General features: G+C 42.7%; 1 protein-coding gene across 2 annotated transcripts in view; it reads right to left on the minus strand.

Moving 5' to 3' along the window:
* Window positions 1-24,967, minus strand: part of syt12 (synaptotagmin XII) — a 42,326-nt gene that overhangs the window by 4,779 nt on the left and 12,580 nt on the right. For both annotated transcript variants that reach the window (XM_021564319.3, XM_021564325.3), the window contains one exon: window positions 8,328-8,738. In XM_021564319.3, coding sequence (XP_021419994.1) covers window positions 8,328-8,738 — 411 coding nt within the window. The remainder of the gene's footprint in view (window positions 1-8,327; window positions 8,739-24,967) is intronic.

Below are 24,967 nucleotides of genomic sequence, written 5' to 3' on the forward strand. Positions count from 1 at the left end.
CTTTCAGGTCCTGGATGGCAGGGAACTTGGCCCCGGTGATGTGGACACCGAGGAACTTGAAACATCCGACCTGCTCCCCTCAAGCCTCGTCGATGTGGATAGGGGCATGCTCGGCCCTCCGTTTCCTGTAGTCCACGATCAGCTCCTTTGTCTTGCTGACGTTGAGGGCGAGGTTGTGTTCCTGGCACCACACTGCCAGGTCACTGACCTCCTCACTATAGGCTGTCTTATCGGTGATCAGGCCTACCACTGTTATGTCGTCAGCAAACTTAATGATGGTGTTGGAGTCGTGCACGGCCACGCATTTGTGGGTGAACAGAGAGTGTAGAAGGGGACTAAGCACGCACCCGAGGGGCCCCCGTGCTGAGGGTCAGCGTGGCAGATGTGTTGTTACCTACCCTCACCACCCGCCAGGAAGTCCAGGATCCAGTTGCAGAAGGAGGTGTTTAGTCCCAGGGTCCTTGTTAAGGGATGTTTTTTTTTATCAATAATGACTAATTATGTATGCATTTCAATCAGGACTGACTAATCAGAGTACTATTATGTTACTGTATATGTATGAATTTTCTTTTTTTATCTTAGTACTGAATATAATGTGTGTAATTTTAATCAAGAAGTAGAACAATGACTGTCTGTTCCACGGTAGAAATGAATGAATTTATCGTCAGACTGGCTGGAATGCTTATCTACACAGGCAGACCTAGGCTCGGTCATAAATTATCTAAGTTTGGGAGAGACGATGTGGGAAGTCTTGAGAACTATACAGCCATTGTACTGGAGTGGAGATGAGACGGGGTAGTACGAAAACTAATGACGTAATTTTCAGTTTATAACCTGTGGTAAACTGTATCATGTTCAGTACTCTTGAGAATAAATGCTGCTGATTGATTTTGAGACTGGTCTCTGTCCATTTTATGCAAATAAGGGTCTTACAAATTCTTAGGAGTGGACAGAGTGTTAAATTGAAATTAGTTTAATAAAACATAAAGGAATTGAATTCCTGTAACAGTCCTGACCTTAGTGATGAGCTTGGAAGGCATTATGGTGTTTAATGCAGAGCTGTAGTCAATGAACATAATTCTCATATAATTGTTCCTCTTGTCCAGGCAATCCAATAGAGATTGCGTCATGTGTGGATCTGTTGGGGCGGTATGCAAATTGGAGTGGGTCCAGGGTTTCTGGAATGATGGTGTTGATGTGAGCCATGATCAGCCTTTCAAAGTATTTCATAGCTACAGATGTGAGTGCTACGGGAGATAGTCATTTAGACAGGTTACCTTAACCTGTTTAAAGGTCTTACTCACATCGGCTACGGCGAGCGAGATAACACAGTCGTCTGGAACTGCTGTTGCTCTCATGCATGGTTCAGTGTTGCTTGCCTTGAAGCAAGCATAGATGGCATTTAGCTCGTCTGATAGGCTCGCTTCACTGGGCAGCTCATGGCTGGGTTTCCCTTTGTAATCAGTGAGTTTATAAACCCTGCCATATTGGACGAGAATCAGAGCCATCAAAAGAGCCCTGAGGACGTAGCGGGATTAAATTTAGTAAATGCATGTGCTCCGTTGTTCATGATTTAAATGACTGGCGATGATAGATACGTTAACAAATTATAACGATTTTACTAATAGTTATAATGGTTCACATAAGGTTAACTAGAAATCAACTGCTCCTAACAAAGTAATATTCAAGTGCATCACACAAAAGACCAAAGGGAACTTGGTATTCAATATATACATTGTATGATACAGTATATGCCTTGTTAAAGGTAGACTCAGAAATATGCCATCTTTGTACACAGCAGGACAAATTCCTGCTTACAGAAATCAACAACAAAATGCAAATTAGCCAGGGCTGCTATCATAACACAACATAACCTGCATCTTAACATAATAGTCTTCCTGGTAAATTGTCAAACAAACTGTGTTGAATTTCTTCATGAAAGCCCATAGTGTATTTATAAAACCTGCATAATATTCCGTAACAGTAACCTTGGAGTCTGCCCTATATCAAACACCAGAATCATATCACAACCCTACTAAATACCTTCAGAATCTGAAACACCACTTAGCTGTACATAAGCATGGCTGGATGTAAATTACATCCAAAACAATGAACACATTCTCCTTGGCCTGTAATGTGTTAATATAATGTTTCCTACATGGAGCATTCCCTGCATCTTTAATATGTGACAGTCTGAACATTTATAATTATGGCGATTACCACCACTAAACAGTGTGACTGAGGGAAAAAGGAACCGTCGGAGAGCTAGGGAGAGAAGCCAGGCTTAACAGCTTGCTCCCCTGTGGATTATGCCGAGGGGAGCAGTGGATCCAGCTGATGTCAGCATTTCCTTCCGGTCTCCAACATTCCTCGATGCACTAGTGGCTATCATTGTGGCCAGTGTGAATGCATTAAGTGTGAATGCATTCATACAGTGATTTTCTCTGATCCTGATTACCTTGCAGTACAGAGGGTGACATGCCTGGAGACTTTGGTGGTTACTGTACATTGCGGTGCAGTGGGGTTGCAATTCTCATGTTTGTGGATGTAGCCTACTGTGTGACAGAAACTAACCCTTTATTCCATCTCAAACCTACTGTAAGAAGCCCCAGGAGACTTGGTGCTGAAAATCAAATGCACTTTCCCATCAGACAAGAATAGGATTAGCCCATCGAGCTGAAGGCTCAAAACTCTAACCCAAGGGACTCATTGCTCTCTCACTCTGACTCCAAACTTGGGTGATGATGTTATCAACACTTCTCAGCTAACAAGAAAAGTTACCAAAACCAGGGGAGAACGACTGCCGCCTCTCATTGAAGCCACGAAAGTTGAAGGCCGACTGCGGTACTGCAGGCATTGTTAGTGGAAAACAGGATCCCCCATATCTTCAAAGACAATTTTCGTGTCAATAAAAAAATATTGAGGACAATCATGGTATCAACAATTGCTTCTAATGCACCTGATGCATGTCCTTGAACCGATTATTTTAAAATCACACACTGAAGAAGTTAAGGATAATTTAGTTGCTAATGGAAGCCTGCAGTACCCCGGTTGGCCTTCAACTTGAGTTACTCAATGATAGGGGCAGCACTGAGCCTGCAACATCACTTCCTGGAGTAGCTCAAACTGCACGTTATGTCTCCATGAGACGCCATCATAACCGACTTCATTTGGCTTCAATGTGCTATTGACACTTCACATAGGTATGAATGATATCAAAAATACGCACAAGAGCATCATGCAACAGACGACATCATAGCCAGCAACAGAACAGTGTAATGTCTACACTCGGTTTGTTGTTTTTATTAAATCGTTTTCATTAAATCATAGCTAAAGTTTGTATTGCTACGGATTCCGCGACGCGGCCCTGGGAATCAGCACGGATCCTGGGTGTATACCAACAGCCAGCGGCCAATCTGTGGACCGACCAAGGTCCACTGTCACCCAGGAGCCCGTGTCCATGACGTCGACTCACTCCTGCCCACGGTTCTGGACAACTACTCCAATATTGACACCATTGTCATTCATGTAGGTTTTAACAGCCTTTGTTTTAGGCGATCTGAGGAACTGAGGGAGGACAACTTTGATTTGCTGTGGGAGCAACCAGCACTTTTTAAAAGAGACAGTATTCATCCTAACCGAAGGGGTTCCAGGATTATTGTTTTAGAGACTGACGGACAGGGTCTGGTAGTGCTCCAGTTCTCCCTGTCAGAATAAGCAACAGAGGACTTGGAAAGCATATCAACTCCTGTAGAAATGGCACTATGGTTATTGTGAGTAACCTAATTTATTTTCCTTTAACTCCACCTTCTAGTGAGTTTACAGTATACAAATTGTCATCTCCTACCATTCTGATAGATTGGAGATGGTCAGAAAACGTGGTTGTAACGTTAATCATTTGGTTGTTATTCCATTGGTTACCTCGAGGCAGATGCCCACAGACATTGAATATGGCACTTTTAAATGTTAGAGCAATCACAAGTAAAAACCTTTCCAGTGAATGACCTCTGTACTGAGCTCAAAGTTGATTGCATGTTTCTCACTTAAACATGGCTGTAATGAGAGTGTAGTGCCGCTCTTATTGAAGCCTCCCCCTGGACTACAGCTTTTCATATATCAGAAAAGGGAAAAAAGTTCGGGTGACAACCTCTATTTTTACTAATGCTAACAGCTGTAAGGACATTTTGTTTGGCGACATTGGGAATCTGTTATGCTATACTGTTTACATGTCAGCCACCAATGCTGGCCATAACCCTGTATAGGCCACCAAACCACTGCCCCACTTTCTTTGCTGATTTATCTGAACTATTATCTATTGTCCTTGAACTATGATAAAATCATTGTGTTGGGAGATTTTAATATTCATGTTGACATAGACTGACTCCAAGGCCATTGAATTTATTAATCTTTTGAGCACTATGGACTTTATCCAACATGTTACTGGGCCCACCCATAACAACAGCCATACTCTGGACCTGGTTATTACCAAGGGGCTTTCTACTGGGCCCACCCATAACCACAGCCATACTCTGGACCTGGTTATTACCAAGAGGCTTTCTACTGGCCCACACATAACCACAGCCATACTCTAGACCTGGTTATTACCAAGGGGCTTTCTACTGGGCCCACCCATAACCACAGCCATACTCTGGACCTTGTTATTACCAAGGGGTGTTCTACTGGGCCCACCCATAACCACAGCCATACTCTGGACCTGGTTATTACTAAGGGGCTTTCTACTGGGCCCACCCATAACCACAGCCATACTCTGGACCTGGTTATTACCAAGGGGCTTTCTACTGGGCCCACCAATAACCACAGCCATACTCTGGACCTGGTTATTACCAAGGGGCTTTCTACTGGGCCCACCCATAACCACAGCCATACTCTGGACCTGGTTATTACCAAGGGGCTTTCTACTGGGCCCACCCATAACCACAGCCATACTCTAGACCTGGTTATTACCAAGGGGCTTTCTACTGGGCCCACCCATAACCACAGCCATACTCTGGACCTTGTTATTACCAAGGGGCTTTCTACTGGGCCCACCCATAACCACAGCCATACTCTGGACCTGGTTATTACCAAGGGGCTTTCTACTGGGCCCACCCATAACCACAGCCATACTCTGGACCTGGTTATTACCAAGGGGCTTTCTACTGGGCCCACCCATAACCACAGCCATACTCTATACCTGGTTATTACCAAGGGGCTTTCTACTGGGCCCACCCATAACCACAGCCATACTCTAGACCTGGTTATTACCAAGGGGCTTTCTACTGGGCCCACCCATAACCACAGCCATACTCTAGACCTGGTTATTACCAAGGGGCTTTCTATTTCCATATCCTCTATTGTTGATGTTGCTTTATCTGATCACCACTGGGGATTTTTTACAACCTTGTTGCCCATAGCACCGGGTAGTACTGAACGGATTATTAAGAAACGCTATCTTACCTCTGACATTGCTACATAATTTATTGAGTGTATAAGCAATACTCCACCACCTATACGTCGTCTTGTGATGATTTAGCAAATTAAGGGCAACCATTGATGCCATAGCTCCAGTAAAGTTGAAAAGGGACACATCCAAACAGAGTCCCTCAGAAGAGTGAGGAAACTAATCAATTAAAGAGAAATTACAGAAAGGCAGAGCGGAAGTGGAGACGGTCAAAGTTGAAGGTCCATTATGATATCTGAGAGTGAAACTTGGCTTATAAAACAAGGCAATTAAAAATGCCAGACGGGTTCATTTTTCTAACTTGATCACCAATAATCAGAATAATTTGAGTGCTCTTCTCGATCATTAATGGTCTAATAAATCCTACCCCGCAAACCTATGTGGACTTTCCTCCACATCTAAATGTGATGAGTTTGCGGCATATTTCAGAGATAAGATAATCAACATTAGGCTGGGTATCAGTCAAGCAAGACCTGATGATAAGTTTGATGATATGTGCCCTAGCCTGTCATGCAAAGCCACTGTGGATTTATTTTCCCTGGTTGACACAGACATACTCAGGAAAGTGATATCACAACTTAAGCCTTCTACCTGCCTTCTTGATCCTATCCCCACCACCTTCTTCAAAACAGTTTTTAATTGCATATCTGAAGTGCAAGCTATTGTTAAAAACTGCTATCGTGAAACCCCTTCTGAAAAAAAAGTACATTTGATTCTTCAACTATTAGCAATTTTTGGCCAACATCTAACCTTCCATTCTTAAGCAACATTTTGGAGAAATTGGTTTTCAAACAGATAAAAGTAATTTAAGTACCAACTGTAATAAAAAAAAAAAATCCAATCTGTTTTCTGTACACACCAGAGCACAGAGACAGCGTTAGTTAAAGTGGTAAATTATTTTAGAGACAACACAGATACCAAACAGCTCTCTGTCCTTAGATTGAAGTGCTGCATTTGACACAATGTCCTTCCATGATGTCCTTCTGGACAGACTGGAGAGGTGGGTTGGCCTCTCCGGTCCAGTTCTGGCCTCTCCAGTTTCAGTTCTGGTTTGATCTTTGGTCCGGTACTGTTCCGTTTCTATATGTTACCCCTTGGCAGCGTTATCAGAAAGCACAGCATTGATTTTCACTACTACACAGAAAATACACAACTTTACATTTCTGTGTCACCAGGAGATTTTAGCTCCACAGATTCATTATTAGACTGTAGTGGGCAGTAGATAGCCTATTGGATAAGCCTAGTGGTTATGAGCTTTGGGCCAATAACCAAAAGGTCACTGGTTCAAATCCCTGGGCTGACTAGGTGGGGGGAAAAAATCTGTCGATGTGCCCTTGAGCAAGGCACTTAACCCTAACTGCTCCTGTAAGTCGCTCTGGATAATAGTGTCTGCTAAATTACTAAAATGTCAAATGTAAATGTATTAGTGATTTAAATACTTGGATGGCTCACAATTTCCTCCAGCTAAATCAAGACAAGACCGAGGTACTTATTGTTGGAGCCAAAGCAGAGAGAATCTATCCGCACATTTTAATTCACGGGCAATAAAGATAAAACACCAAACCTAGGTTTCATTTTAGATTCTGAACTCAGTTTTGAATCACACAATAGGAATGTGACCAACATAGCTTAATACCACCTGAGGAACATTGCCAGGGTGCGGACCGTTTCTCTCTCAGTCTGATACAGAGAGATTCATCCATGCTTGACTACTGTAATGATCTCCTGTCTGGTCTACCCAAGAAATCCATTGGTCAACCGCAAAACAGAATGCTGCAGCACAGGTACTGACCAAGACCAGACAGAGCACACATTACACCGGTTTTAAAGTCTGTCTGCGCTGGCTGCCTGTGAGTTTTAGAATTCATTTAAATATTCTTCTATTGGTTTTTAAATCAATCCCGATTGTGCACCCCAATACATGTCAGACATGCTATTTATTTATGTACCCAGTAGGTTCCTCAGGTCCTCTGGCACTGACCTTTTAACTATCCTGAAGTCTAGGACCAAGAAGCATGGAGAGGCAGCTTTTAGTTACTATCCCCCCAGCCTCTGGAGTAGCCTGTCAGAGAACCTGAGGGGGACCAAGAGGCATGGAGAGGCAGCCTTTAGTTATTATGCCCCCAGCCTCTGGAATAGCCAGAGAACCTGAGGGGGACCAAGAGGCATGGAGAGACAGCCTTTATTCATTATGCCCCCAGCCTCTGGAATAGGCAGAGAACCTGAGGGGGACCAATAGGCATGGAGAGACAGCCTTTAGTTATTATGCCCCCAGCCTCTGGAATAGCCTGTCAGAGAACCTGAGGGGGACCAAGAGGCATGGAGAGGCAGCCTTTAGTTATTATGCCCCCAGCCTCTGGAATAGTCTGTCAGAGAACCTGAGGGGGGCCAAGAGGCATGGAGAGACAGACTTTAGTTATTATGCCCCCAGCCTCTGGAGTAGCCTGCCAGAGAACCTGAGGGGGGCCGAAACAGTGGACATATTTAAAAGAGATCTTAAAACACATATTTTTAGCTTTGCTTTCCTTAGGGTGCTTTTTATCTTATGTTTGTTGTGTAGTAAATATTTCATTTTTATTTTAATTGTTTTTTATTAATTTTTTCCTGTAAAGCACATTGCATTCCATGCATGAAATGTGCTGTATAAATAAAGCTTAACTAGATATGATCGATGGCTTTGTCCATTCAAAACAGAAAGAACTTTCTGTCTGGTTTCTGAGAAAATGTTCTACAAGAATGATCCCAGAACATCATTAGCGTTGCATCTTCAGTGAAATATGATATCACAGAACCATTCTGCAAAGCCAAAATAAAATACGATAATATCAATCTAAAATACTATTACCACACGCATGCACACACTCACCCTGGTGATGCCCACGTTGAGTTCTTCAGGAACCAAGGTGACCCGGATAAAGCAGCCGGGGAAGTCCCCTTCCTCCTTCTCCAGCAGGTCCTTGCCCTGGTGCAGGGCGATGTGGAGCACCCCCGGCCCAGGCCCTGGTCGGGCCTCATACTCCAGGGTCACCTCCAGCTGCCCCACTGTGTAGTCGTGCCCAAAATTGTTGCCGATGGAGGAAATAGAGCTGAGAGAGTCGGTGGACATGGAGCGGTTGAAGGGCACGACCCCACCGGCAGGGTCCATCAGGTCCCGGCTCATCAGCTCCAGGTGTCCCAGGTCCCGCAGCCCATCCGGGGTGTCCACCAGCTGCAGGCTGGGCTTACGACTCAGGTTGGTGGAGGCGGAGGCCCGTCTGTGGTTGTTGGCGACCACTCTCTGAGGACACGAACAACGCAAAATTACACATCAACTCTTGCATCAAGGTCTAAGAAATTCAGTAATATTTTATTGGGTAACACTTTATATGAAGGGGGTATACATAAAGTTGTTATGAAACCAGTATTATTGCGGTATTATTCATAACCTTAGTAACACATTTATCCACAGGAATTTCCAAATTAAAGGCCTTTTGTAAAATGGAAATGTTTATTTTTTACTTCTTCTTCTATGGTATATTGGTGATCACACAATTTAATGAGCATCCTGCCACCCACTCTGCGGGATGGAAATAGGATTCCCCAAAAATTCAACTTTTCTGTTAAATAAATTAAACGGATGATCCCTATACAGGCTCAAGGGAACCTGGGAGGGTGGGTCTTCCAGTGCTTGCAAGTCTTCAGATGTAAAATCCCTGAGTCCCAAAACCTTGTCTGAAGCAGCCATTATAATGTCCAGTTCCTTTGACTTCCTTGAGACTTGTGCTATAAAGTTTATAACTGTGGCAATGAACACCACAAAATCCACATTTTTAACACACAGGGTATCTTTTGACTGGCAGCAAACCTTTATTACAGGCTGTGGTGTATCCACAACCATATCGTCACTAGCTTCACTTGTTTTCTCAATTATTTTAATCGCCTCCCCATAGGAGATTCAATTTACCGCTCTAACTTTTGTCACTTCAATCTCCTTCACCCTTACAGGGCACTCCAGGAACTCGGGATCATGAGCCCCACCACAATTGCAACACTGTCGTCCTTCTACCCACAGTTCTTCAATATACTCTGTGCGTCTGCACACACTTGAAACATGGCTAAATACTTTACAATTCTTGCACTGCAATGGTTTTGGGAGGAAAGCTCTTACAGCGTATCTTACATCAAATCAAATCAAATTTTATTTGTCACATACACATGGTTAGCAGATGTTAATGCGAGTGTAGCGAAATGCTTGTGCTTCTAGTTCCGACAATGCAGTAATAACCAACAAGTAATCTAACTAACAATTCCAAAACTACTATCTTATACACAGTGTAAGGGGATAAAGAATATGTACATAAAGATATATGGATGAGTGATGGTACAGAGCAGCATAGGCAAGATACAGTAGATGGTATCGAGTACAGTATGTACTAATGAGATGAGTATGTAAACAAAGTGGCATAGTTAAAGTGGCCAGTGATACATGTATTACATAAGGATGCAGTAGATGATATAGAGTACAGTATATACAGTGCCTTGCGAAAGTATTTGGCCCCCTTGAACTTTGCGACCTTTTGCCACATTTCAGGCTTCAAACATAAAGATATAAAACTGTATTTTTTTGTGAAGAATCAACAACAAGTGGGACACAATCATGAAATGGAACAACATTTATTGGATATTTCAAACTTTTTTAACAAATCAAAAACTGAAAAATTGGGCGTGCAAAATTATTCAGCCCCTTTACTTTCAGTGCAGCAAACTCTCTCCAGAAGTTCAGTGAGGATCTAAATGACTAATGATGATAAATACAATCCACCTGTGTGTAATCAAGTCTCCGTATAAATGCACCTGCACTGTGATAGTCTCAGAGATCCGTTAAAAGCGCAGAGAGCATCATGAAGAACAAGGAACACACCAGGCAGGTCCGAGATACTGTTGTGAAGAAGTTTAAAGCCGGATTTGGATACAAAAATATTTCCCAAGCTTTAAACATCCCAAGGAGCACTGTGCAAGTGATAATATTGAAATGGAAGGAGTATCAGACCACTGCAAATCTACCAAGACCTGGCCGTCCCTCTAAACTTTCAGCTCATACAAGGAGAAGACTGATCAGAGATGCAGCCAAGAGGCCCATGATCACTCTGGATGAACTGCAGAGATCTACAGCTGAGGTGGGAGACTCTGTCCATAGGACAACAATCAGTCGTATATTGCACAAATCTGGCCTTTATGGAAGAGTGGCAAGAAGAAAGCCATTTCTTAAAGATATCCATAAAAAGTGTTGTTTAAAGTTTGCCACAAGCCACCTGGGAGACACACCAAACATGTGGAAGAAGGTGCTCTGGTCAGATGAAACCAAAATTGAACTTTTTGGCAACAATGCAAAACGTTATGTTTGGCGTAAAAGCAACACAGCTCATCACCCTGAACACCCTATCCCCACTGTCAAACATGGTGGTGGCAGCATCATGGTTTGGGCCTGCTTTTCTACAGCAGGGACAGGGAAGATGGTTAAAATTGATGGGAAGATGGATGGAGCCAAATACACGACCATTCTGGAAGAAAACCTGATGGAGTCTGCAAAAGACCTGAGATTGGGACGGAGATTTGTCTTCCAACAAGACAATGATCCAAAATATAAAGTTTGGAATGGAATGGTTCAAAAATAAACATATCCAGGTGTTAGAATGGCCAAGTCAAAGTCCAGACCTGAATCCAATCGAGAATCTGTGGAAAGAACTGAAAACTGCTGTTCACAAATGCTCTCCATCCAACCTCACTGAGCTCGAGCTGTTTTGCAAGGAGGAATGGGAAAAAATGTCAGTCTCTCGATGTGCAAAACTGATAGAGACATACCCCAAGCGACTTACAGCTGTAATCGCAGCAAAAGGTGGCGCTACAAAGTATTAACTTAAGGGGGCTGAATAATTTTGCACGCCCAATTTTTCAGTTTTTGATTTGTTAAAAAAGTTTGAAATATCCAATAAATGTCGTTCCACTTCATGATTGTGTCCCACTTGTTGTTGATTCTTCACAAAAAAATACAGTTTTTATCTTTATGTTTGAAGCCTGAAATGTGGCAAAAGGTCGCAAAGTTCAAGGGGGCCGAATACTTTCGCAAGGCACTGTACGTATACATATGAGATGAATAATGTAGGGTATGTAAACATTATATTAAGTAGCATTGTTTAAAGTGGCTAGTGATATATTTTACATAATTTCCCATCAATTCCCATTATTAAAGTGGCTGGAGTTGAGTCAGTGTGTTGGCAGCAGCCACTCAATGTTAGTGATGGCTGTTTAACAGTCTGATGGTCTTGAGATAGAAGCTGTTTTTCAGTCTCTCGGTCCCAGCTTTGATGCACCTGTACTGACCTCGCCTTCTGGATGATAGCGGGGTGAACAGGCAGTGGCTCAGGTGGTTGTTTTCCTTGATGATCTTTATGGCCTTCCTGTAACATCGGGTGGTGTAGGTGTCCTGGAGGGCAGGTAGTTTGCCCCCGGTGATGCGTTGTGCAGACCTCACTACCCTCTGGAGAGCCTCACGGTTGTGGGCGGAGCAGTTGCCGTACCAGGCGGTGATACAGCCCGACAGGATGCTCTCGATTGTGCATCTGTAGAAGTTTGTGAGTGCTTTTGGTGACAAGCCGAATTTCTTCAGCCTCCTGAGGTTGAAGAGGCGCTGCTGCGCCTTCTTCACGATGCTGTCTGTGTGAGTGGACCAATTCAGTTTGCCTGTGATGTGTATGCCGAGGAACTTAAAACTTACTACCCTCTCCACTACTGTTCCATCGATGTGGATAGGGGGGTGTTCCCTCTGCTGTTTCCTGAAGTCCACAATCATCTCCTTAGTTTTGTTGACGTTGAGTGTGAGGTTATTTTCCTGACACCACACTCCGAGGGCCCTCACCTCCTCCCTGTAGGCCGTCTTGTCGTTGTTGGTAATCAAGCCCCCTACCACTGTTGTGTTGTCCGCAAACTTGATGATTGAGTTGGAGGCGTGCGTGGCCACGCAGTCGTGGGTGAACAGGGAGTACAGGAGAGGGCTCAGAACGCACCCTTGTGGGGCCCCAGTGTTGAGGATCAGCGGGGTGGAGATGTTGTTGCCTACCCTCACCACCTGGGGGCGGCCCGTCAGGAAGTCCAGTACCCAGTTGCACAGGGCGGGGTCGAGACCCAGGGTCTCGAGCTTGATGACGAGCTTGGAGGGTACTATGGTGTTGAATGCCGAGCTGTAGTCGATGAACAGCATTCTCACATAGGTATTCCTCTTGTCCAGATGGGTTAGGGCAGTGTGCAGTGTGGTTGAGATTGCATCGTCTGTGGACCTATTTGGGCGGTAAGCAAATTGGAGTGGGTCTAGGGTGTCAGGTAGGGTGGAGGTGATATGGTCCTTGACTAGTCTCTCAAAGCACTTCATGATGACGGAAGTGAGGGCTACGGGGCGGTAGTCGTTTAGCTCAGTTACCTTAGCTTTCTTGGGAACAGGAACAATGAAGCATGTGGGAACAGCAGACTGGTATAGGGATTGATTGAATATGTCCGTAAACACACCGGCCAGCTGGTCTGCGCATGCTCTGAGGGCGCGGCTGGGGATGCCGTCTGGGCCTGCAGCCTTGCGAGGGTTAACATGTTTAAATGTTTTACTCACCTCGGCTGCAGTGAAGGAGAGTCCGCATGTTTTCGTTGCAGGCCGTGTCAGTGGCACTGTATTGTCCTCAAAGCGGGCAAAAAAGTTAATTTAGTCTGCCTGGGAGCAAGACATCCTGGTCCGTGACTGGGCTGGTTTTCTTCTTGTAGTCCGTGATTGACTGTAGACCCTGCCACATACCTCATAACCAAGCTTCACATGCGTTGGTATTTGCTCTTTATCAAAAAACAACAGGACTGACAGACTTTCTTCTTTTTCTCCATTCACCCAGAGGGTCAGACGCCAGGCACCACTACTCTGGGAATTCTATTCAGGTATTGAACCTGAACATCTGTCGTCACCCCTGAGATGACTCCTTTGACGGGTGCTCTACTCCGAAGTTAGAAACACAAAACTTATGTTGTCTGGATTCTTTTGAGGCCCACTGCAATCTTTCTCTTTTCTTCAGAAATACAATTAATCAGAATAAGACAACTCCAGGTCACTCTGACACAGTCCACTTTTCCCAGTGCAAACTTCATAATTTGACACCTCAAACGGTTTTCCCACATATGCATCCTTACTAGAGGTCGACCGATTAATCGGAATGGCCTATTAATTAGGGCCGATTTCAAGTTTTCATAACAATCGGAAATCTGTATTTTTGGGCACCAATTTAAAAAAAAAAATGTTATGCTGTTTTTTTAGACCTTTATTTAATCTTTATTTAACCAGGCAAGTCCGTTAAGAACACAATCTTATTTTCAATGATGGCCTAGGAACGGTGGGTTAACTGCCTCGTTCAGGGGCAGAAAGACAGATTTTCACATTGTCAGCTCGGGGGATCCAATCTTGCAACCTTACAGTTAACTAGTCCAACGCAATAAGGACCTTGCCTCTCTCTCGTTGCACTCCACAAGGAGACTGCCTGTTACGCAAATGCAGTAAGCCAAGGTAAGTTGCTAGCTAGCATTACACTTATCTTATAAAAAACAATCAATCATAATCACTAGTTAACTACACATGGTTGATGATATTACTAGTTATTATCTAGCGTATCCTGTGTTGCATATAATCTGACTGAGCATACAAGCATACAAGTATCTAAGTATCTGACTGAGCGGTGGTAGGCAGAAACAGGCGCGTAAACATTCATTCAAACAGCACTTTCATACGTTTTGCCAGCAGCTCTTCGTTGTGCATCAAGCATTGCGCTGTTTATGACTTCAAACCTATCAACTCCCAAGATTAGGCTGGTGTGACCGAAGTGAAATGGCTGTCTAGCAAGCGCGCGCTAATAGCGTTTCAAACTTCACTCGCTCTGAGCCTTGGGGTGGTTGTTTCCCTTGCTCTGCATGGGTACCGCTGCTTTGATGTGGTGGCTTTTGTCGTTGTGTTGCTGGTTCGAGCCCAGGGAGGAGCGAGGAGAGGGACGGAAGCTATACTGTTACACTGGCAATACTAAAGTGCCTATAAGAACATCCAATAGTCAAAGGTTAATGAAATACAAATGGTATAGAGGGAAATAGTCTTATAATAACTACAACCTAAAACTTCTTACCTGGGAATATTGAAGACTCATGTTAAAAGGAATTACCAGCTTTCATATGTTCTTATGTTCTGAGCAAGGAACTGAAAGGTTAGCTTTCTTACATAGCACATATTGCACTTTTACGTTCTTCTCCAACACTTATTTAAACCAAATTGAACATGTTTCATTATCTACTTGAGGCTACATTGATTTTATTGATGTATTATATTAAGTTAAAATAAGTGTTAATTCAGTATTGTTGTAATTGTCATTATTCCAAATATTTTTTTATATATAAATAGGCCGATTAATCGGTATCGGCTTTTTTGGTCCTCCAATAATCGGTATCGGTGTTGAAAAATCATAATCGGTCGGCTCTAATCCTTACTCAACAAACATATCCCAACAAGAAGTGATTCATTATCCTTTACACACATACTCCAATTATAGAACATTTTCCTTACAATTTTCAATACTGTTGTCCATTCAGAACATTCATCTTCACCAAATTAGCATTGACTTCCACCATCTCCCCCCCCCCCCCCCCCCCCCCCGCTGCCATCGCTATTGGCTCCTTAATTTCTCGCTAGATGACTTTCTGCCATTACTGTGACATTGTCGCAGCAGGGACCTGTGACATTTTCCTTGCTGTGGTAGTCTGGGTACCCATCTTTTACATTTTTATTTTTTTCCCACACCAGATGCAAACATATACACACGTACAACACTTTACAGACCCACACAAACAACGACTACATCTCATCTGCCGAGGCCGCATGCTCACACCCCCTTCCCTAGTGCCTGCATTATGGTTTGACACACGGCCTTAAATTGCACACGTTTTTTTTCGGTCGCCCGTTGACATTTCAATAACAAATCATTCGATTTGTCCATTGTGTTAATGATGGCGGATTGAGTGATATTCACGTTTTTTAGTATACTTTTTTTTTCAAGATGATAGATGAGAAGAGAATCGTCCAGCCCATTGGGTGTCTCACTATACCCCCATATACCATGTCTTGAAATTCGCAGACAGATGGGTTAAAAGTACATTTACATTGTAATACTTCTGACAGCTAACTTTCTAGCTCCGCCCATAATTTTTTTACTTTATAGCATTCCCAGAAAGCATGGATTATTGAGTCATTGTTAGTTTTACACTTCAAAGGAATTTCACCATGGCTATGCCACGGCATAGAGTCATTACTATATTAACAATATTACTTTATCATAAACATCAGTTCTTCAAACCACAAACTAGAACATTTTAATTTCACTGGAAGAATCTGGAAGTTGACTCACTGTGTATTGGTCTGCTCATAATGAGCTACAGTCTGGCATTCATGGCGTATGCTAATACCGCCCGCTAGGTAGAGTGGGCGTGCCCACAAACTGAATAATGTCGTTGTTTACTTCGAACGACCGACACACAGTAATCTCAGAACTTCTCTAGGCAACATTTTTTTACTGTTTGTCATCATGCCCATATGGTGATCTGTTGCTAGCTAAGCCAATTACAAACATGCGCAAAGATGAGTTATCTTTCACAAATCTACCTACCAGAGATTCACCCCAATTCTGCCAGTAGCTTGCGGCTATCAAGAATGATGAGGTGAGCAAAGATTGTCAGAAGGATTTTCAGGCTGAACTGATGGGGAATACATTTAGACGACAGCTGAGAAGTGACGCGATACCAGCAATTTTTCTAACTTCAGTCCATGAATGTTTCATATGTGTTTTAACCTGTCCACAAAATAATATAGTTGGTTGAAGTGTTCGTTTTGATATTTCAACCTGCGTGTCCTGATCGCGTCTGGAGTGGATGGACAAAATCGGTGTAGTCAGCATGTTACACCAGTTAACGTGCTTTACCCAAAGATTTTTGCCGAAATCTTGTCTATTTCAAGTCTTCTCTCATTGATGGAGACAGGTGGGTGTCCACCCCAAAGTGCTGCATGTCATGATGACAGGGACCTGTTTCAATCAATGAGTGAGAAGACTTGAAATAGACACGATGGCGGCGCACATATTGTCGGATGACTTTATGACGCTAAAAAACTATTTATTTTAATTACGTAGCATTTTCGAAATTCAAACTGACCCCCTGCAACTGGAAACATACATTTTATGAGACGACATCGCTAAGGTTGGTTGAACATTCTCAGTTCTACACCAAACAGTACCTATCCTGTAACTCCCAGTAATGGATACCAGAAATCTTTGGCTAAATCACATTATCTGGTGTAATAATCTGTAGCTAAGAGAACTGGTGATCACAGCAGATGATGGGAGGGGTGGTCATGATGAAATTACCATCCCAAAGAAACATATAGTAAGTTCAGGGAATACTTGTAAAGGTGTGGGAGGAGTGTTGTCATTATCAAACTGCCATTCAGCTCCTCGTGAGTCATCTGCTTGAAATCCAGACTAATGTCTAATCCTTTGAAAGGGATACAGATCACAGGATTCAGTTCTGCTACAATGACACACGCAGGCACAATAATTATGTTTCTGTATCTAGATTCCACTCCAGGAAGAAGCCCAGGCACTACACAGTACTGTCTGTAAGACAAAAAAATATATATATATACTATTATTGTACAGTTGAACTGTGCCAGCATAACATCAACATTAGGGTAGACTAGTTGAACATGCATACATGTGCACAGGCGCAGAGATGACATTTACAACAATATCTAGCCTAATAGAAGGAAATATGGCACAATCCTCAACCTTTGCACAGTGACCAGACTGTACAAACGAGCCTAGGAAGATAGATAGATAGCATTTACCTACAGCTATGTCTATGCTGTAACATGAGGTGATGCTGGCGGATGAATGGCACGACAATGGGCGTCACGTCGTCCGGGTTAGGGGATGGTTTGGCCATGGGGGCTTTACTTGGCTCATCGTGCTCTAGCGACTCCCTGTGGTGGGCCGGGCCCTTGCAGGTTGACTTCGGTCATCAGTTGAACGGTGTTTCCTCCGACATATGGATGCAGCTGGCTTCCGGGTTAAGCGGGCGGGTGTTAAGGAACACTGTTTGCGGGTCATGTTTCGGAAGACGCATGACTCGACCTTCGTCTCTCCCGAGCCCATTAGGGAGTTGCAGCGATGAGACAAGTATTTGAAAAATGTAATAAAGTCAAGGCTCTAGAAAGAGACCCGAGTTCCCGAGTTGGAATTCCGAGTTGGATGACCGTTCAAAACTATTTTTCCCAGTCGGAGTTCCCAGTTGTCTTGACTGCACTGAAGTTGGAGATTTCCCACTTCCAAGTTCCCATTTTTTTTTAAAGCGGCAATAATCCCAACCCATACTACTAGCAAAACAAACTGATTGTCATAGCTAACCACGATGCATGAATCTGCAGATAGATAAAGCTAACCAACTAGGGTCCATGTTAGCTAGCTAGCTAACATTAGGCTATAACTAGCAATAAATATGGCTTTCTGACATACGAATAATATTACTACACAGATCACAAAAGTAACATTAGCTAGTGAGTCCCCTCTGACAGTACGCTTTAACTTGCAATGAAAACGACTGACAAAATTAGAAACTCATAATATCTGAAAATGTAGCTAGCTAGACTCTTACCTGTATACATGGATTAACTCTTCTCCCTCTCTTTCACAGATACCATGGTTGCCCTTAGTTTGAAGATGTAATCTGGTGACAGATGTTTTATACAACAGCCTTCAGTTTTCTTTTCAACTCCCTCTGCATATTTGCAATCAAACGCCATAATTTTCTCCATCTCCTTAGCGATCATATTTTGCTTCAACCGGGCATTCCACGGATTTCAAAACTCAGTCAATTTCTTCAGTGACAAAAACACTGTTGATTGCGGTTTCTTCCCAATCACTGTCATCAAAAGACTCTACAATGACTGGTTCAAAGGAAACTTTTTTTTACCATTTTGACCTAAATGAGGAATTTCTGATTAATTTTCAGTCAGAGAGAGTCAGCATGGCACGATTTTCCTCCAGTAGGTGGAGAGCAGTAGCAACAGTTATTTTGCAGTTCTTCATGATATCTTTCTAAAAAATCCACAGTAGAAAGGTTTGTCTACACATACTGAGCAACTCATAATATAGACAGAAGCATGCTACATGGCAAACCAATCTGAACTCATCTCTCGGCATGTCCAGCCCATCCATTATCTCAGCCAATCATGGATAGCGGGAAGGTTCCTCATAATTTAACAATGTTATTAGTATTTACAGATGGCATACACATTCGTAATTAAGGCACATGAACGTTTACATGTTCCAGAAGGCATTTCTGCACCCCTAAAAGTGTTATACGTTCAAATGCCTCTCCTGTGAAGTAGTGACATGCAACATATGTTTCCTGAACAAGTCACATTTGTGGATTGTAATACATCCAAAAGTGGAAAAAAAGAATAAAAAATTCAGTAAACACAGAATGAATATCCACAAGCAGTTTTGGAATGTGTATGAAACATTTTTACATATTCACGGATTATGGTTTAATTTGTGAAATATTTTTACAGATTTACAGTAATGGTTTAATTTACAGAATATTTGTATATATTCACAGACCATAGTTTCATTTGTGAGTTATATTGAATATACGCATGGATGGAGGTAGACACACTTACAGAATACAGAAAAAATCCCACTCCATAGAAATGTCACTAAATGCTAACAAAAGCATAGAAACTCCTGGTGACAAAACACTCCAAATGCAGCCTGAAAAGTAGCTGAATTTGGTGCTAGATTCTCTCTCAAAAATAAATGTTCCTTGAAGGGTCTGAAAACTTGCGTGAGGGATTGAAAAAGGACGCTGTCATTGGTACCTATTCAAAAAAGCTGATTTAACAAAGTGGATATTCGTCAAATCCGTCAAAATGTATGTGTTCTAACAGGCCCACAAGGAGGTTACTAAAATTCGACATGGATATACTTGGCTGTTTTTGATGAAAAATATTTAGTTTGTCCTTTTCGGGTTTCAAAAAAATGTCAGCTATTCGCTTACTCCTGTTCATATAAAGTAAACTCAGCAAAACAATAAAGTCCTCTCACTGTCAACTGCCTTTATTTTCAGCAAACTTAACGTGTAAATATTGTGTATAAACATAACAAAATTCAACAACTGAGACATAAACAGAACAAGTTCCACAGACATGTAACTAGCAGAAATGGAATAATGTGTCCCTGAACAAAGGGCGGGTCAATATCAAAAGTAACAGTCAGTTTCTGGTGTGGCCTCCAGCTGCATTAAGTACTGCAGTGCATCTCCTCCTCATGGACTGGACCAGATTTGCCAGTTCTTACTGTGAGATGTTACCCCACTCTTCCACCAAGGCACCTGCAAGTTCCCGAACATTTCTGGGGGGAAATGGCCCTAGCCCTCACCCTCCGATCCAACAGGTCCCAGACGTGTTCAATGGGATTGAGATCCAGGCTCTTAGCAGGCCATGGCAGAACACTGATACCACAAGAGGGAGGAGGATGTCTTCCCTGTAACGCACAGCGTTGAGATTGCCTGCAATGACAACAAGCTCAGTCCGATGATGCTGTGACACACCGCCCCAGACCATGACGGACTCTCCACTTCCAATTTGATCCCGCTCCAGAGTACAGGCCTCGGTGTAACGCTCATTCCTTCAACGATAAACACAAATCTGACCATCACCCCCGATGAGACAAAACCGCGACTCGTCAGTAAAGAGCACTTTTTGCCAGTCCTGTCTGGTCCACCGAAGGTGGGTTTGTGCCCATAGGCGACGTTGTTAACGGTGATGTCTGGTGAGGACCTGCCATACCACAGGCCTACAAGACCTCAGTCCAGCCTATTTCAGCCTATTGCAGACAGTCTGAGCACTGATGGAGGGATTGTGCATTCCTGGTGTAACTCGGGCAGTTGTTGTTGCCATCCTGTACCTGTCCCACAGGTGTGATGTTCGGATGTACCGATCCTGTGCAGGTGTTGTTACACGTGGTCTGCCACTGCGAGGACAATCAGCTGTCCGTCCTGTCTCCCTGTAGCGCTGTCTTAGGCGTCTCACAGTACGGACATTGCAATTTATTGCCCTGACCACATCTGCAGTCCTCCTTGCAGCATGCCTAAGGCACGTTCACGCAGATGAGCAGGGACCCTGGGCATCTTGTGTTTTTCAGAGTCAGTAGAAAGGCCTCTTTAGTGTCCTAAGTTTTCATAACTGTGACCTTAATTGCCTACTGTCTGTAAGCTGTTAGTGTCTTAACGACCGTTCCACAGGTGCATGTTTATTAATTGTTTATGGTTCATTGAACAAGTGTGGGAAACAGTGTTTAAACCCTTTACAATGAAGATCTGTGAAGTTATTTGTATTTTTATGAATGATCCTTGAAAGACAGGGTCCTGAAAATGGGACGTTTCTTTTTTTGCTGAGTTTAGTAGCATAGCTAACATATAGAAATCGGTGGTGGTAGTTGAAGACGTTTTTAAGTGTAATGCAGTTGATTGGTGACGATGACTATGTATTAGGGTTGACATCTATACAAACATAATACTCCGATTTTTACCCCAACATAGTGTGACTACACATATAAACAATAGCCTAAATGTATGCCCATTTTGATGGGCAGCAATGAAGGTATTCTGGATCTATTTCCTAAGAGGGTGGTGGTGTGGTCGCTATCCATTTACCTTTTCACTGCATGTCCCAGAGTGCTTTGCACAGCAGGCAAAAGTGAGTTTTGTTGTGCAAATTAAAGGGAATTTAATAATAGAGCGCATCCTGTCGGGCTGTATCACCGCCTGGTACAGCAGCTGGTCCGCCCATAACCGGAAGGCTCTCCCAGAGGGTAGTGAGGTCTGCACAACGCATCACCGGGTGAAAACATCCTTGCCCCCCAGGACACCGAAACCACCCGATGTCACAGGAAGGCCATAAAGATCATCAAGGACAACAACCACCCGAGCCACTGCCTGTTCACCCCGCTATCATTCAGAAGGTGAGGTCAGTACAGGTGCATCAAAGTGGGGACCGAGAGACTGAAAAACAGCTTCTATCTCAAGGCCATCAGACTGTTAAACAGCCATCACTAACATTGAGTGGCTGCTGCCAACATACTGACTCAACTCCAGCCACTTTAATAATGTCAAAATGTATGTAATCAATTTATCACTAGCCACTTTATATTATATAATGTTTACTTACCCTACATTACTCATCTCATATGTATATACTGTACTCTATACCATCTACTGCATCTTGATGTAATGTATCACTAGCCACTTTAAACAATGCCACTTTATATAATGTTCTCATACCCTACATTACTCATCTCATATGTATATACTGTACTGGATACCATCTACTGCATCTTGCCTATGCCGTTCTGTACCATCACTCATTCATATATCTTTATGTACATATTCTTATTCATTCCTTTACACTTGTGTGTATAAGGTAGTTGTGAAATTGTTAGGTTATATTACTTGTTAGATACTACTGCATGGTCGGAACTAGAAGCACAAGCATTTCCCTACACTTGCATTAACACCTGCTAACCATGTGTATGTGACAAATACAATTTGATTTGATAAACGTTGTGCAGCAGCCAAACTGTCATTTTATTACCATGATGGAGATAAATGGCACATCAGCTGCATATTCTGTATGGGTCATTCTATAGAAGTGCGCAGAAAAAGTTTCAGCACATCAGGCAAACAGTGAGAAGTGTCACTCAGGCAGTACTACACCCCTGCAATCTGTTGAACTCAACGAGCACTTGAAGCGCACCTAGCCTAGCGCACCTAGATAAAATTTGGTCATGCAGAAATGAGAGACCACGTGTGTGTATTTAATAAAAATTTGGGAAGATTTGGCCGAGGAAAAAGTTCTGGTTGGCGTCAGGAATTGTTAAACAGTTAGAAGGGAGGTTGAGTGAAGTAACAGCAAACAGCATGTTGAATGAGCAACTAATGAGCATGGCCGGAGAGCCTCACAAATTTGACAAAATTACCTTATCTTTCAGTCTAATGTGGCTATTTACTTTCTTTTGTAGCTCTTGATCAGAAGCAAGCTTTTTGAAAGTAGTTAGGCCTAACTGTCCTCTCCAAGTTTAGCTGGAATTTAAGTAAAAAGGATTAGAACATTTTTATTGGTTGACGATAGGCATATGACATTGGCTTACATCTCGTCTGGCACTGCGCAGAATATCAGATCTCAACAACGATTGGAGAATGTTTAAGCTCACCAGTAGAATACCACATCTGTATGATATACACTCAATGGTCAGTTTATTAGGTACACCCACCTGGTACCGGGTAGGACCCCCCTGTAGCCATAATGCGACGCACCTGGTCAGCAACAATGTATCAAGGAAACCTAACGTGTGCCAGGAAAACATTCTCCACACCATTACACCACCAGCCTGTACCATTGACACCAAGCAGTAAGGGGCAATGGACTCAAATTCTGACGCTGCCATCAGCATGACACAACAGGAACTGGGATTTGTCAGACCAGGCAATGTTTATCCCCCCTCCACTGTCAAGCGTTGGTGATCACGTGCCCACTGGAGCCACTTCTTCTTGTTTTTAGCTGATAGGAGTGGAACCCGGTGTGGTCGTCTGCTGCCATTGCCCATCCGTGACAAGGACAGACGAGTTGTGTATTCTGAGATGCCGTTTTGCACACCACTGTTGTACTGCAACGTTCATTTTAAGCCTATTAGCTTGCACGATTCTTGCCATTCTCCTTCGACCTCTCATCAACGAGCTGCCGCCGACTGGATGTTTTTTGTTTGTCGCGCCATTCTCTGCAAACTACGGAAGCCCAGAGAATACATGTGACATTACAAATGTATTCCCTCGATATGTCGTGATCACAACTTATTTATCTCTTGATCACGACATAACAAAAGTTGTTTTGTCGGGATCACAATAACATTTTCTCATGGTCACAACATAAAAGTTGTTTTGAACGAGATCATGAGATAAACTCTATCAATAAGAGTGGACATATTGATGATAGATTGAATGAGGCGGCAGCACATGTGTTTTTATCAATTGCTACACTAAATGATGGGACATTTCATGCTAACGTAATGCTTTCATCTGTGTTTGGTGCTCATTATCAGTTTATAACTTTAAACATTAGCAAGCTAAATGACCCTTACCTTGATTTAAGAGCTCTAGTGGCATCTAAGCCCTTGAAAGAAATGTACCATCCCTTAGTGTAGCAATCAATAAAAACATATACGCTGTCGTCTCAGTTGTCTTTCTTGGCACTGGAAAAACATTGTCTAGAGACCTGCCGCTAATGCAAAGTAACTATCCATAAATAATATTTGTTGGTATTTGTTGTTATCGAGCAAAATAGTTACATGTATTGCATTTATGACTTTTGCTCCATATTGCCAAGCTCTAGCTCTAATTTATCACCGATGTATTTTTTCTTGCAAAAGATGAGTCAATGTATCACTAAGGATTTTTTTTATTTTGTGATACTACCCACATGGTGGTCCTCTGTAACTCAATTGGTAGACCATGGCACATGCAGCTTAAAAATGGAGATAGCACAGGCAGCGCCATTGAGGCTGTCACAGACGCCACAATGGCACAGATACAAAGAGGGCACCTCGAAATATCTAAATTGTGTTAATTGTTTCAGTTGTAACCGTCCGTTTTGGTTTGGATAACTTGTACTTATTTTTTATTTTCTAGAATCTCCAGCTAACAAATGTACATCCCAGCAAACATATATTTTAGTCCCAAAAATAGATTAGATGTTTGGTAGTGACACTTCTTAAAAACACATGAAGACAATTCAGGCAGACAGACTACTTACCATGTGACCATGCTTGAGAGGGGTACAATCCCATCACCTGGTGATATTGGTAGGGGTGTGGCTTAAGGCACATCCGTTCTACAGTCTTTTAATGTGTATGTTTCGGTAGTAACATCAAAAGGTGGGACAGCATTTTTTTTAGTTTTTTAAAGATGTTTAAAAATGAACAAACCTACCAATTCGATCAGAATCTTTCAATGTAATAACAGAACAACTCAAGATGTTCTATTGAAATAATCGTGTTTAAAGATTACAATGTAATATTACAACATTTTGCTCGACTCCCATGGACCAATAAGAGCTCAAATGTAGCAAGTAGCCTGTTTACAACATACCCCAAATGTATGAAGTTTGTGGTTTGTGTATTGTAGTGTAGTGGTGGTTCCCATACATCTAAGATTTTTTGATTGAGTATCTATGAATATGCTGCTTACGAATGAGCTATGAAGTTGTTATGTCGGTATCCTTTGAATTAAGTTTAAACCGAGAATTCTTGGTATTTTCAACATTATCTCCCATGTTGTATCAATGGACTTGAAATAAACTCTGAC

Source organism: Oncorhynchus mykiss, chromosome 2, assembly GCF_057628025.1.
Source record: "Oncorhynchus mykiss isolate SJ-2025 chromosome 2, ASM5762802v1, whole genome shotgun sequence".
Taxonomy (NCBI): Eukaryota; Metazoa; Chordata; class Actinopteri; order Salmoniformes; family Salmonidae; genus Oncorhynchus; species Oncorhynchus mykiss.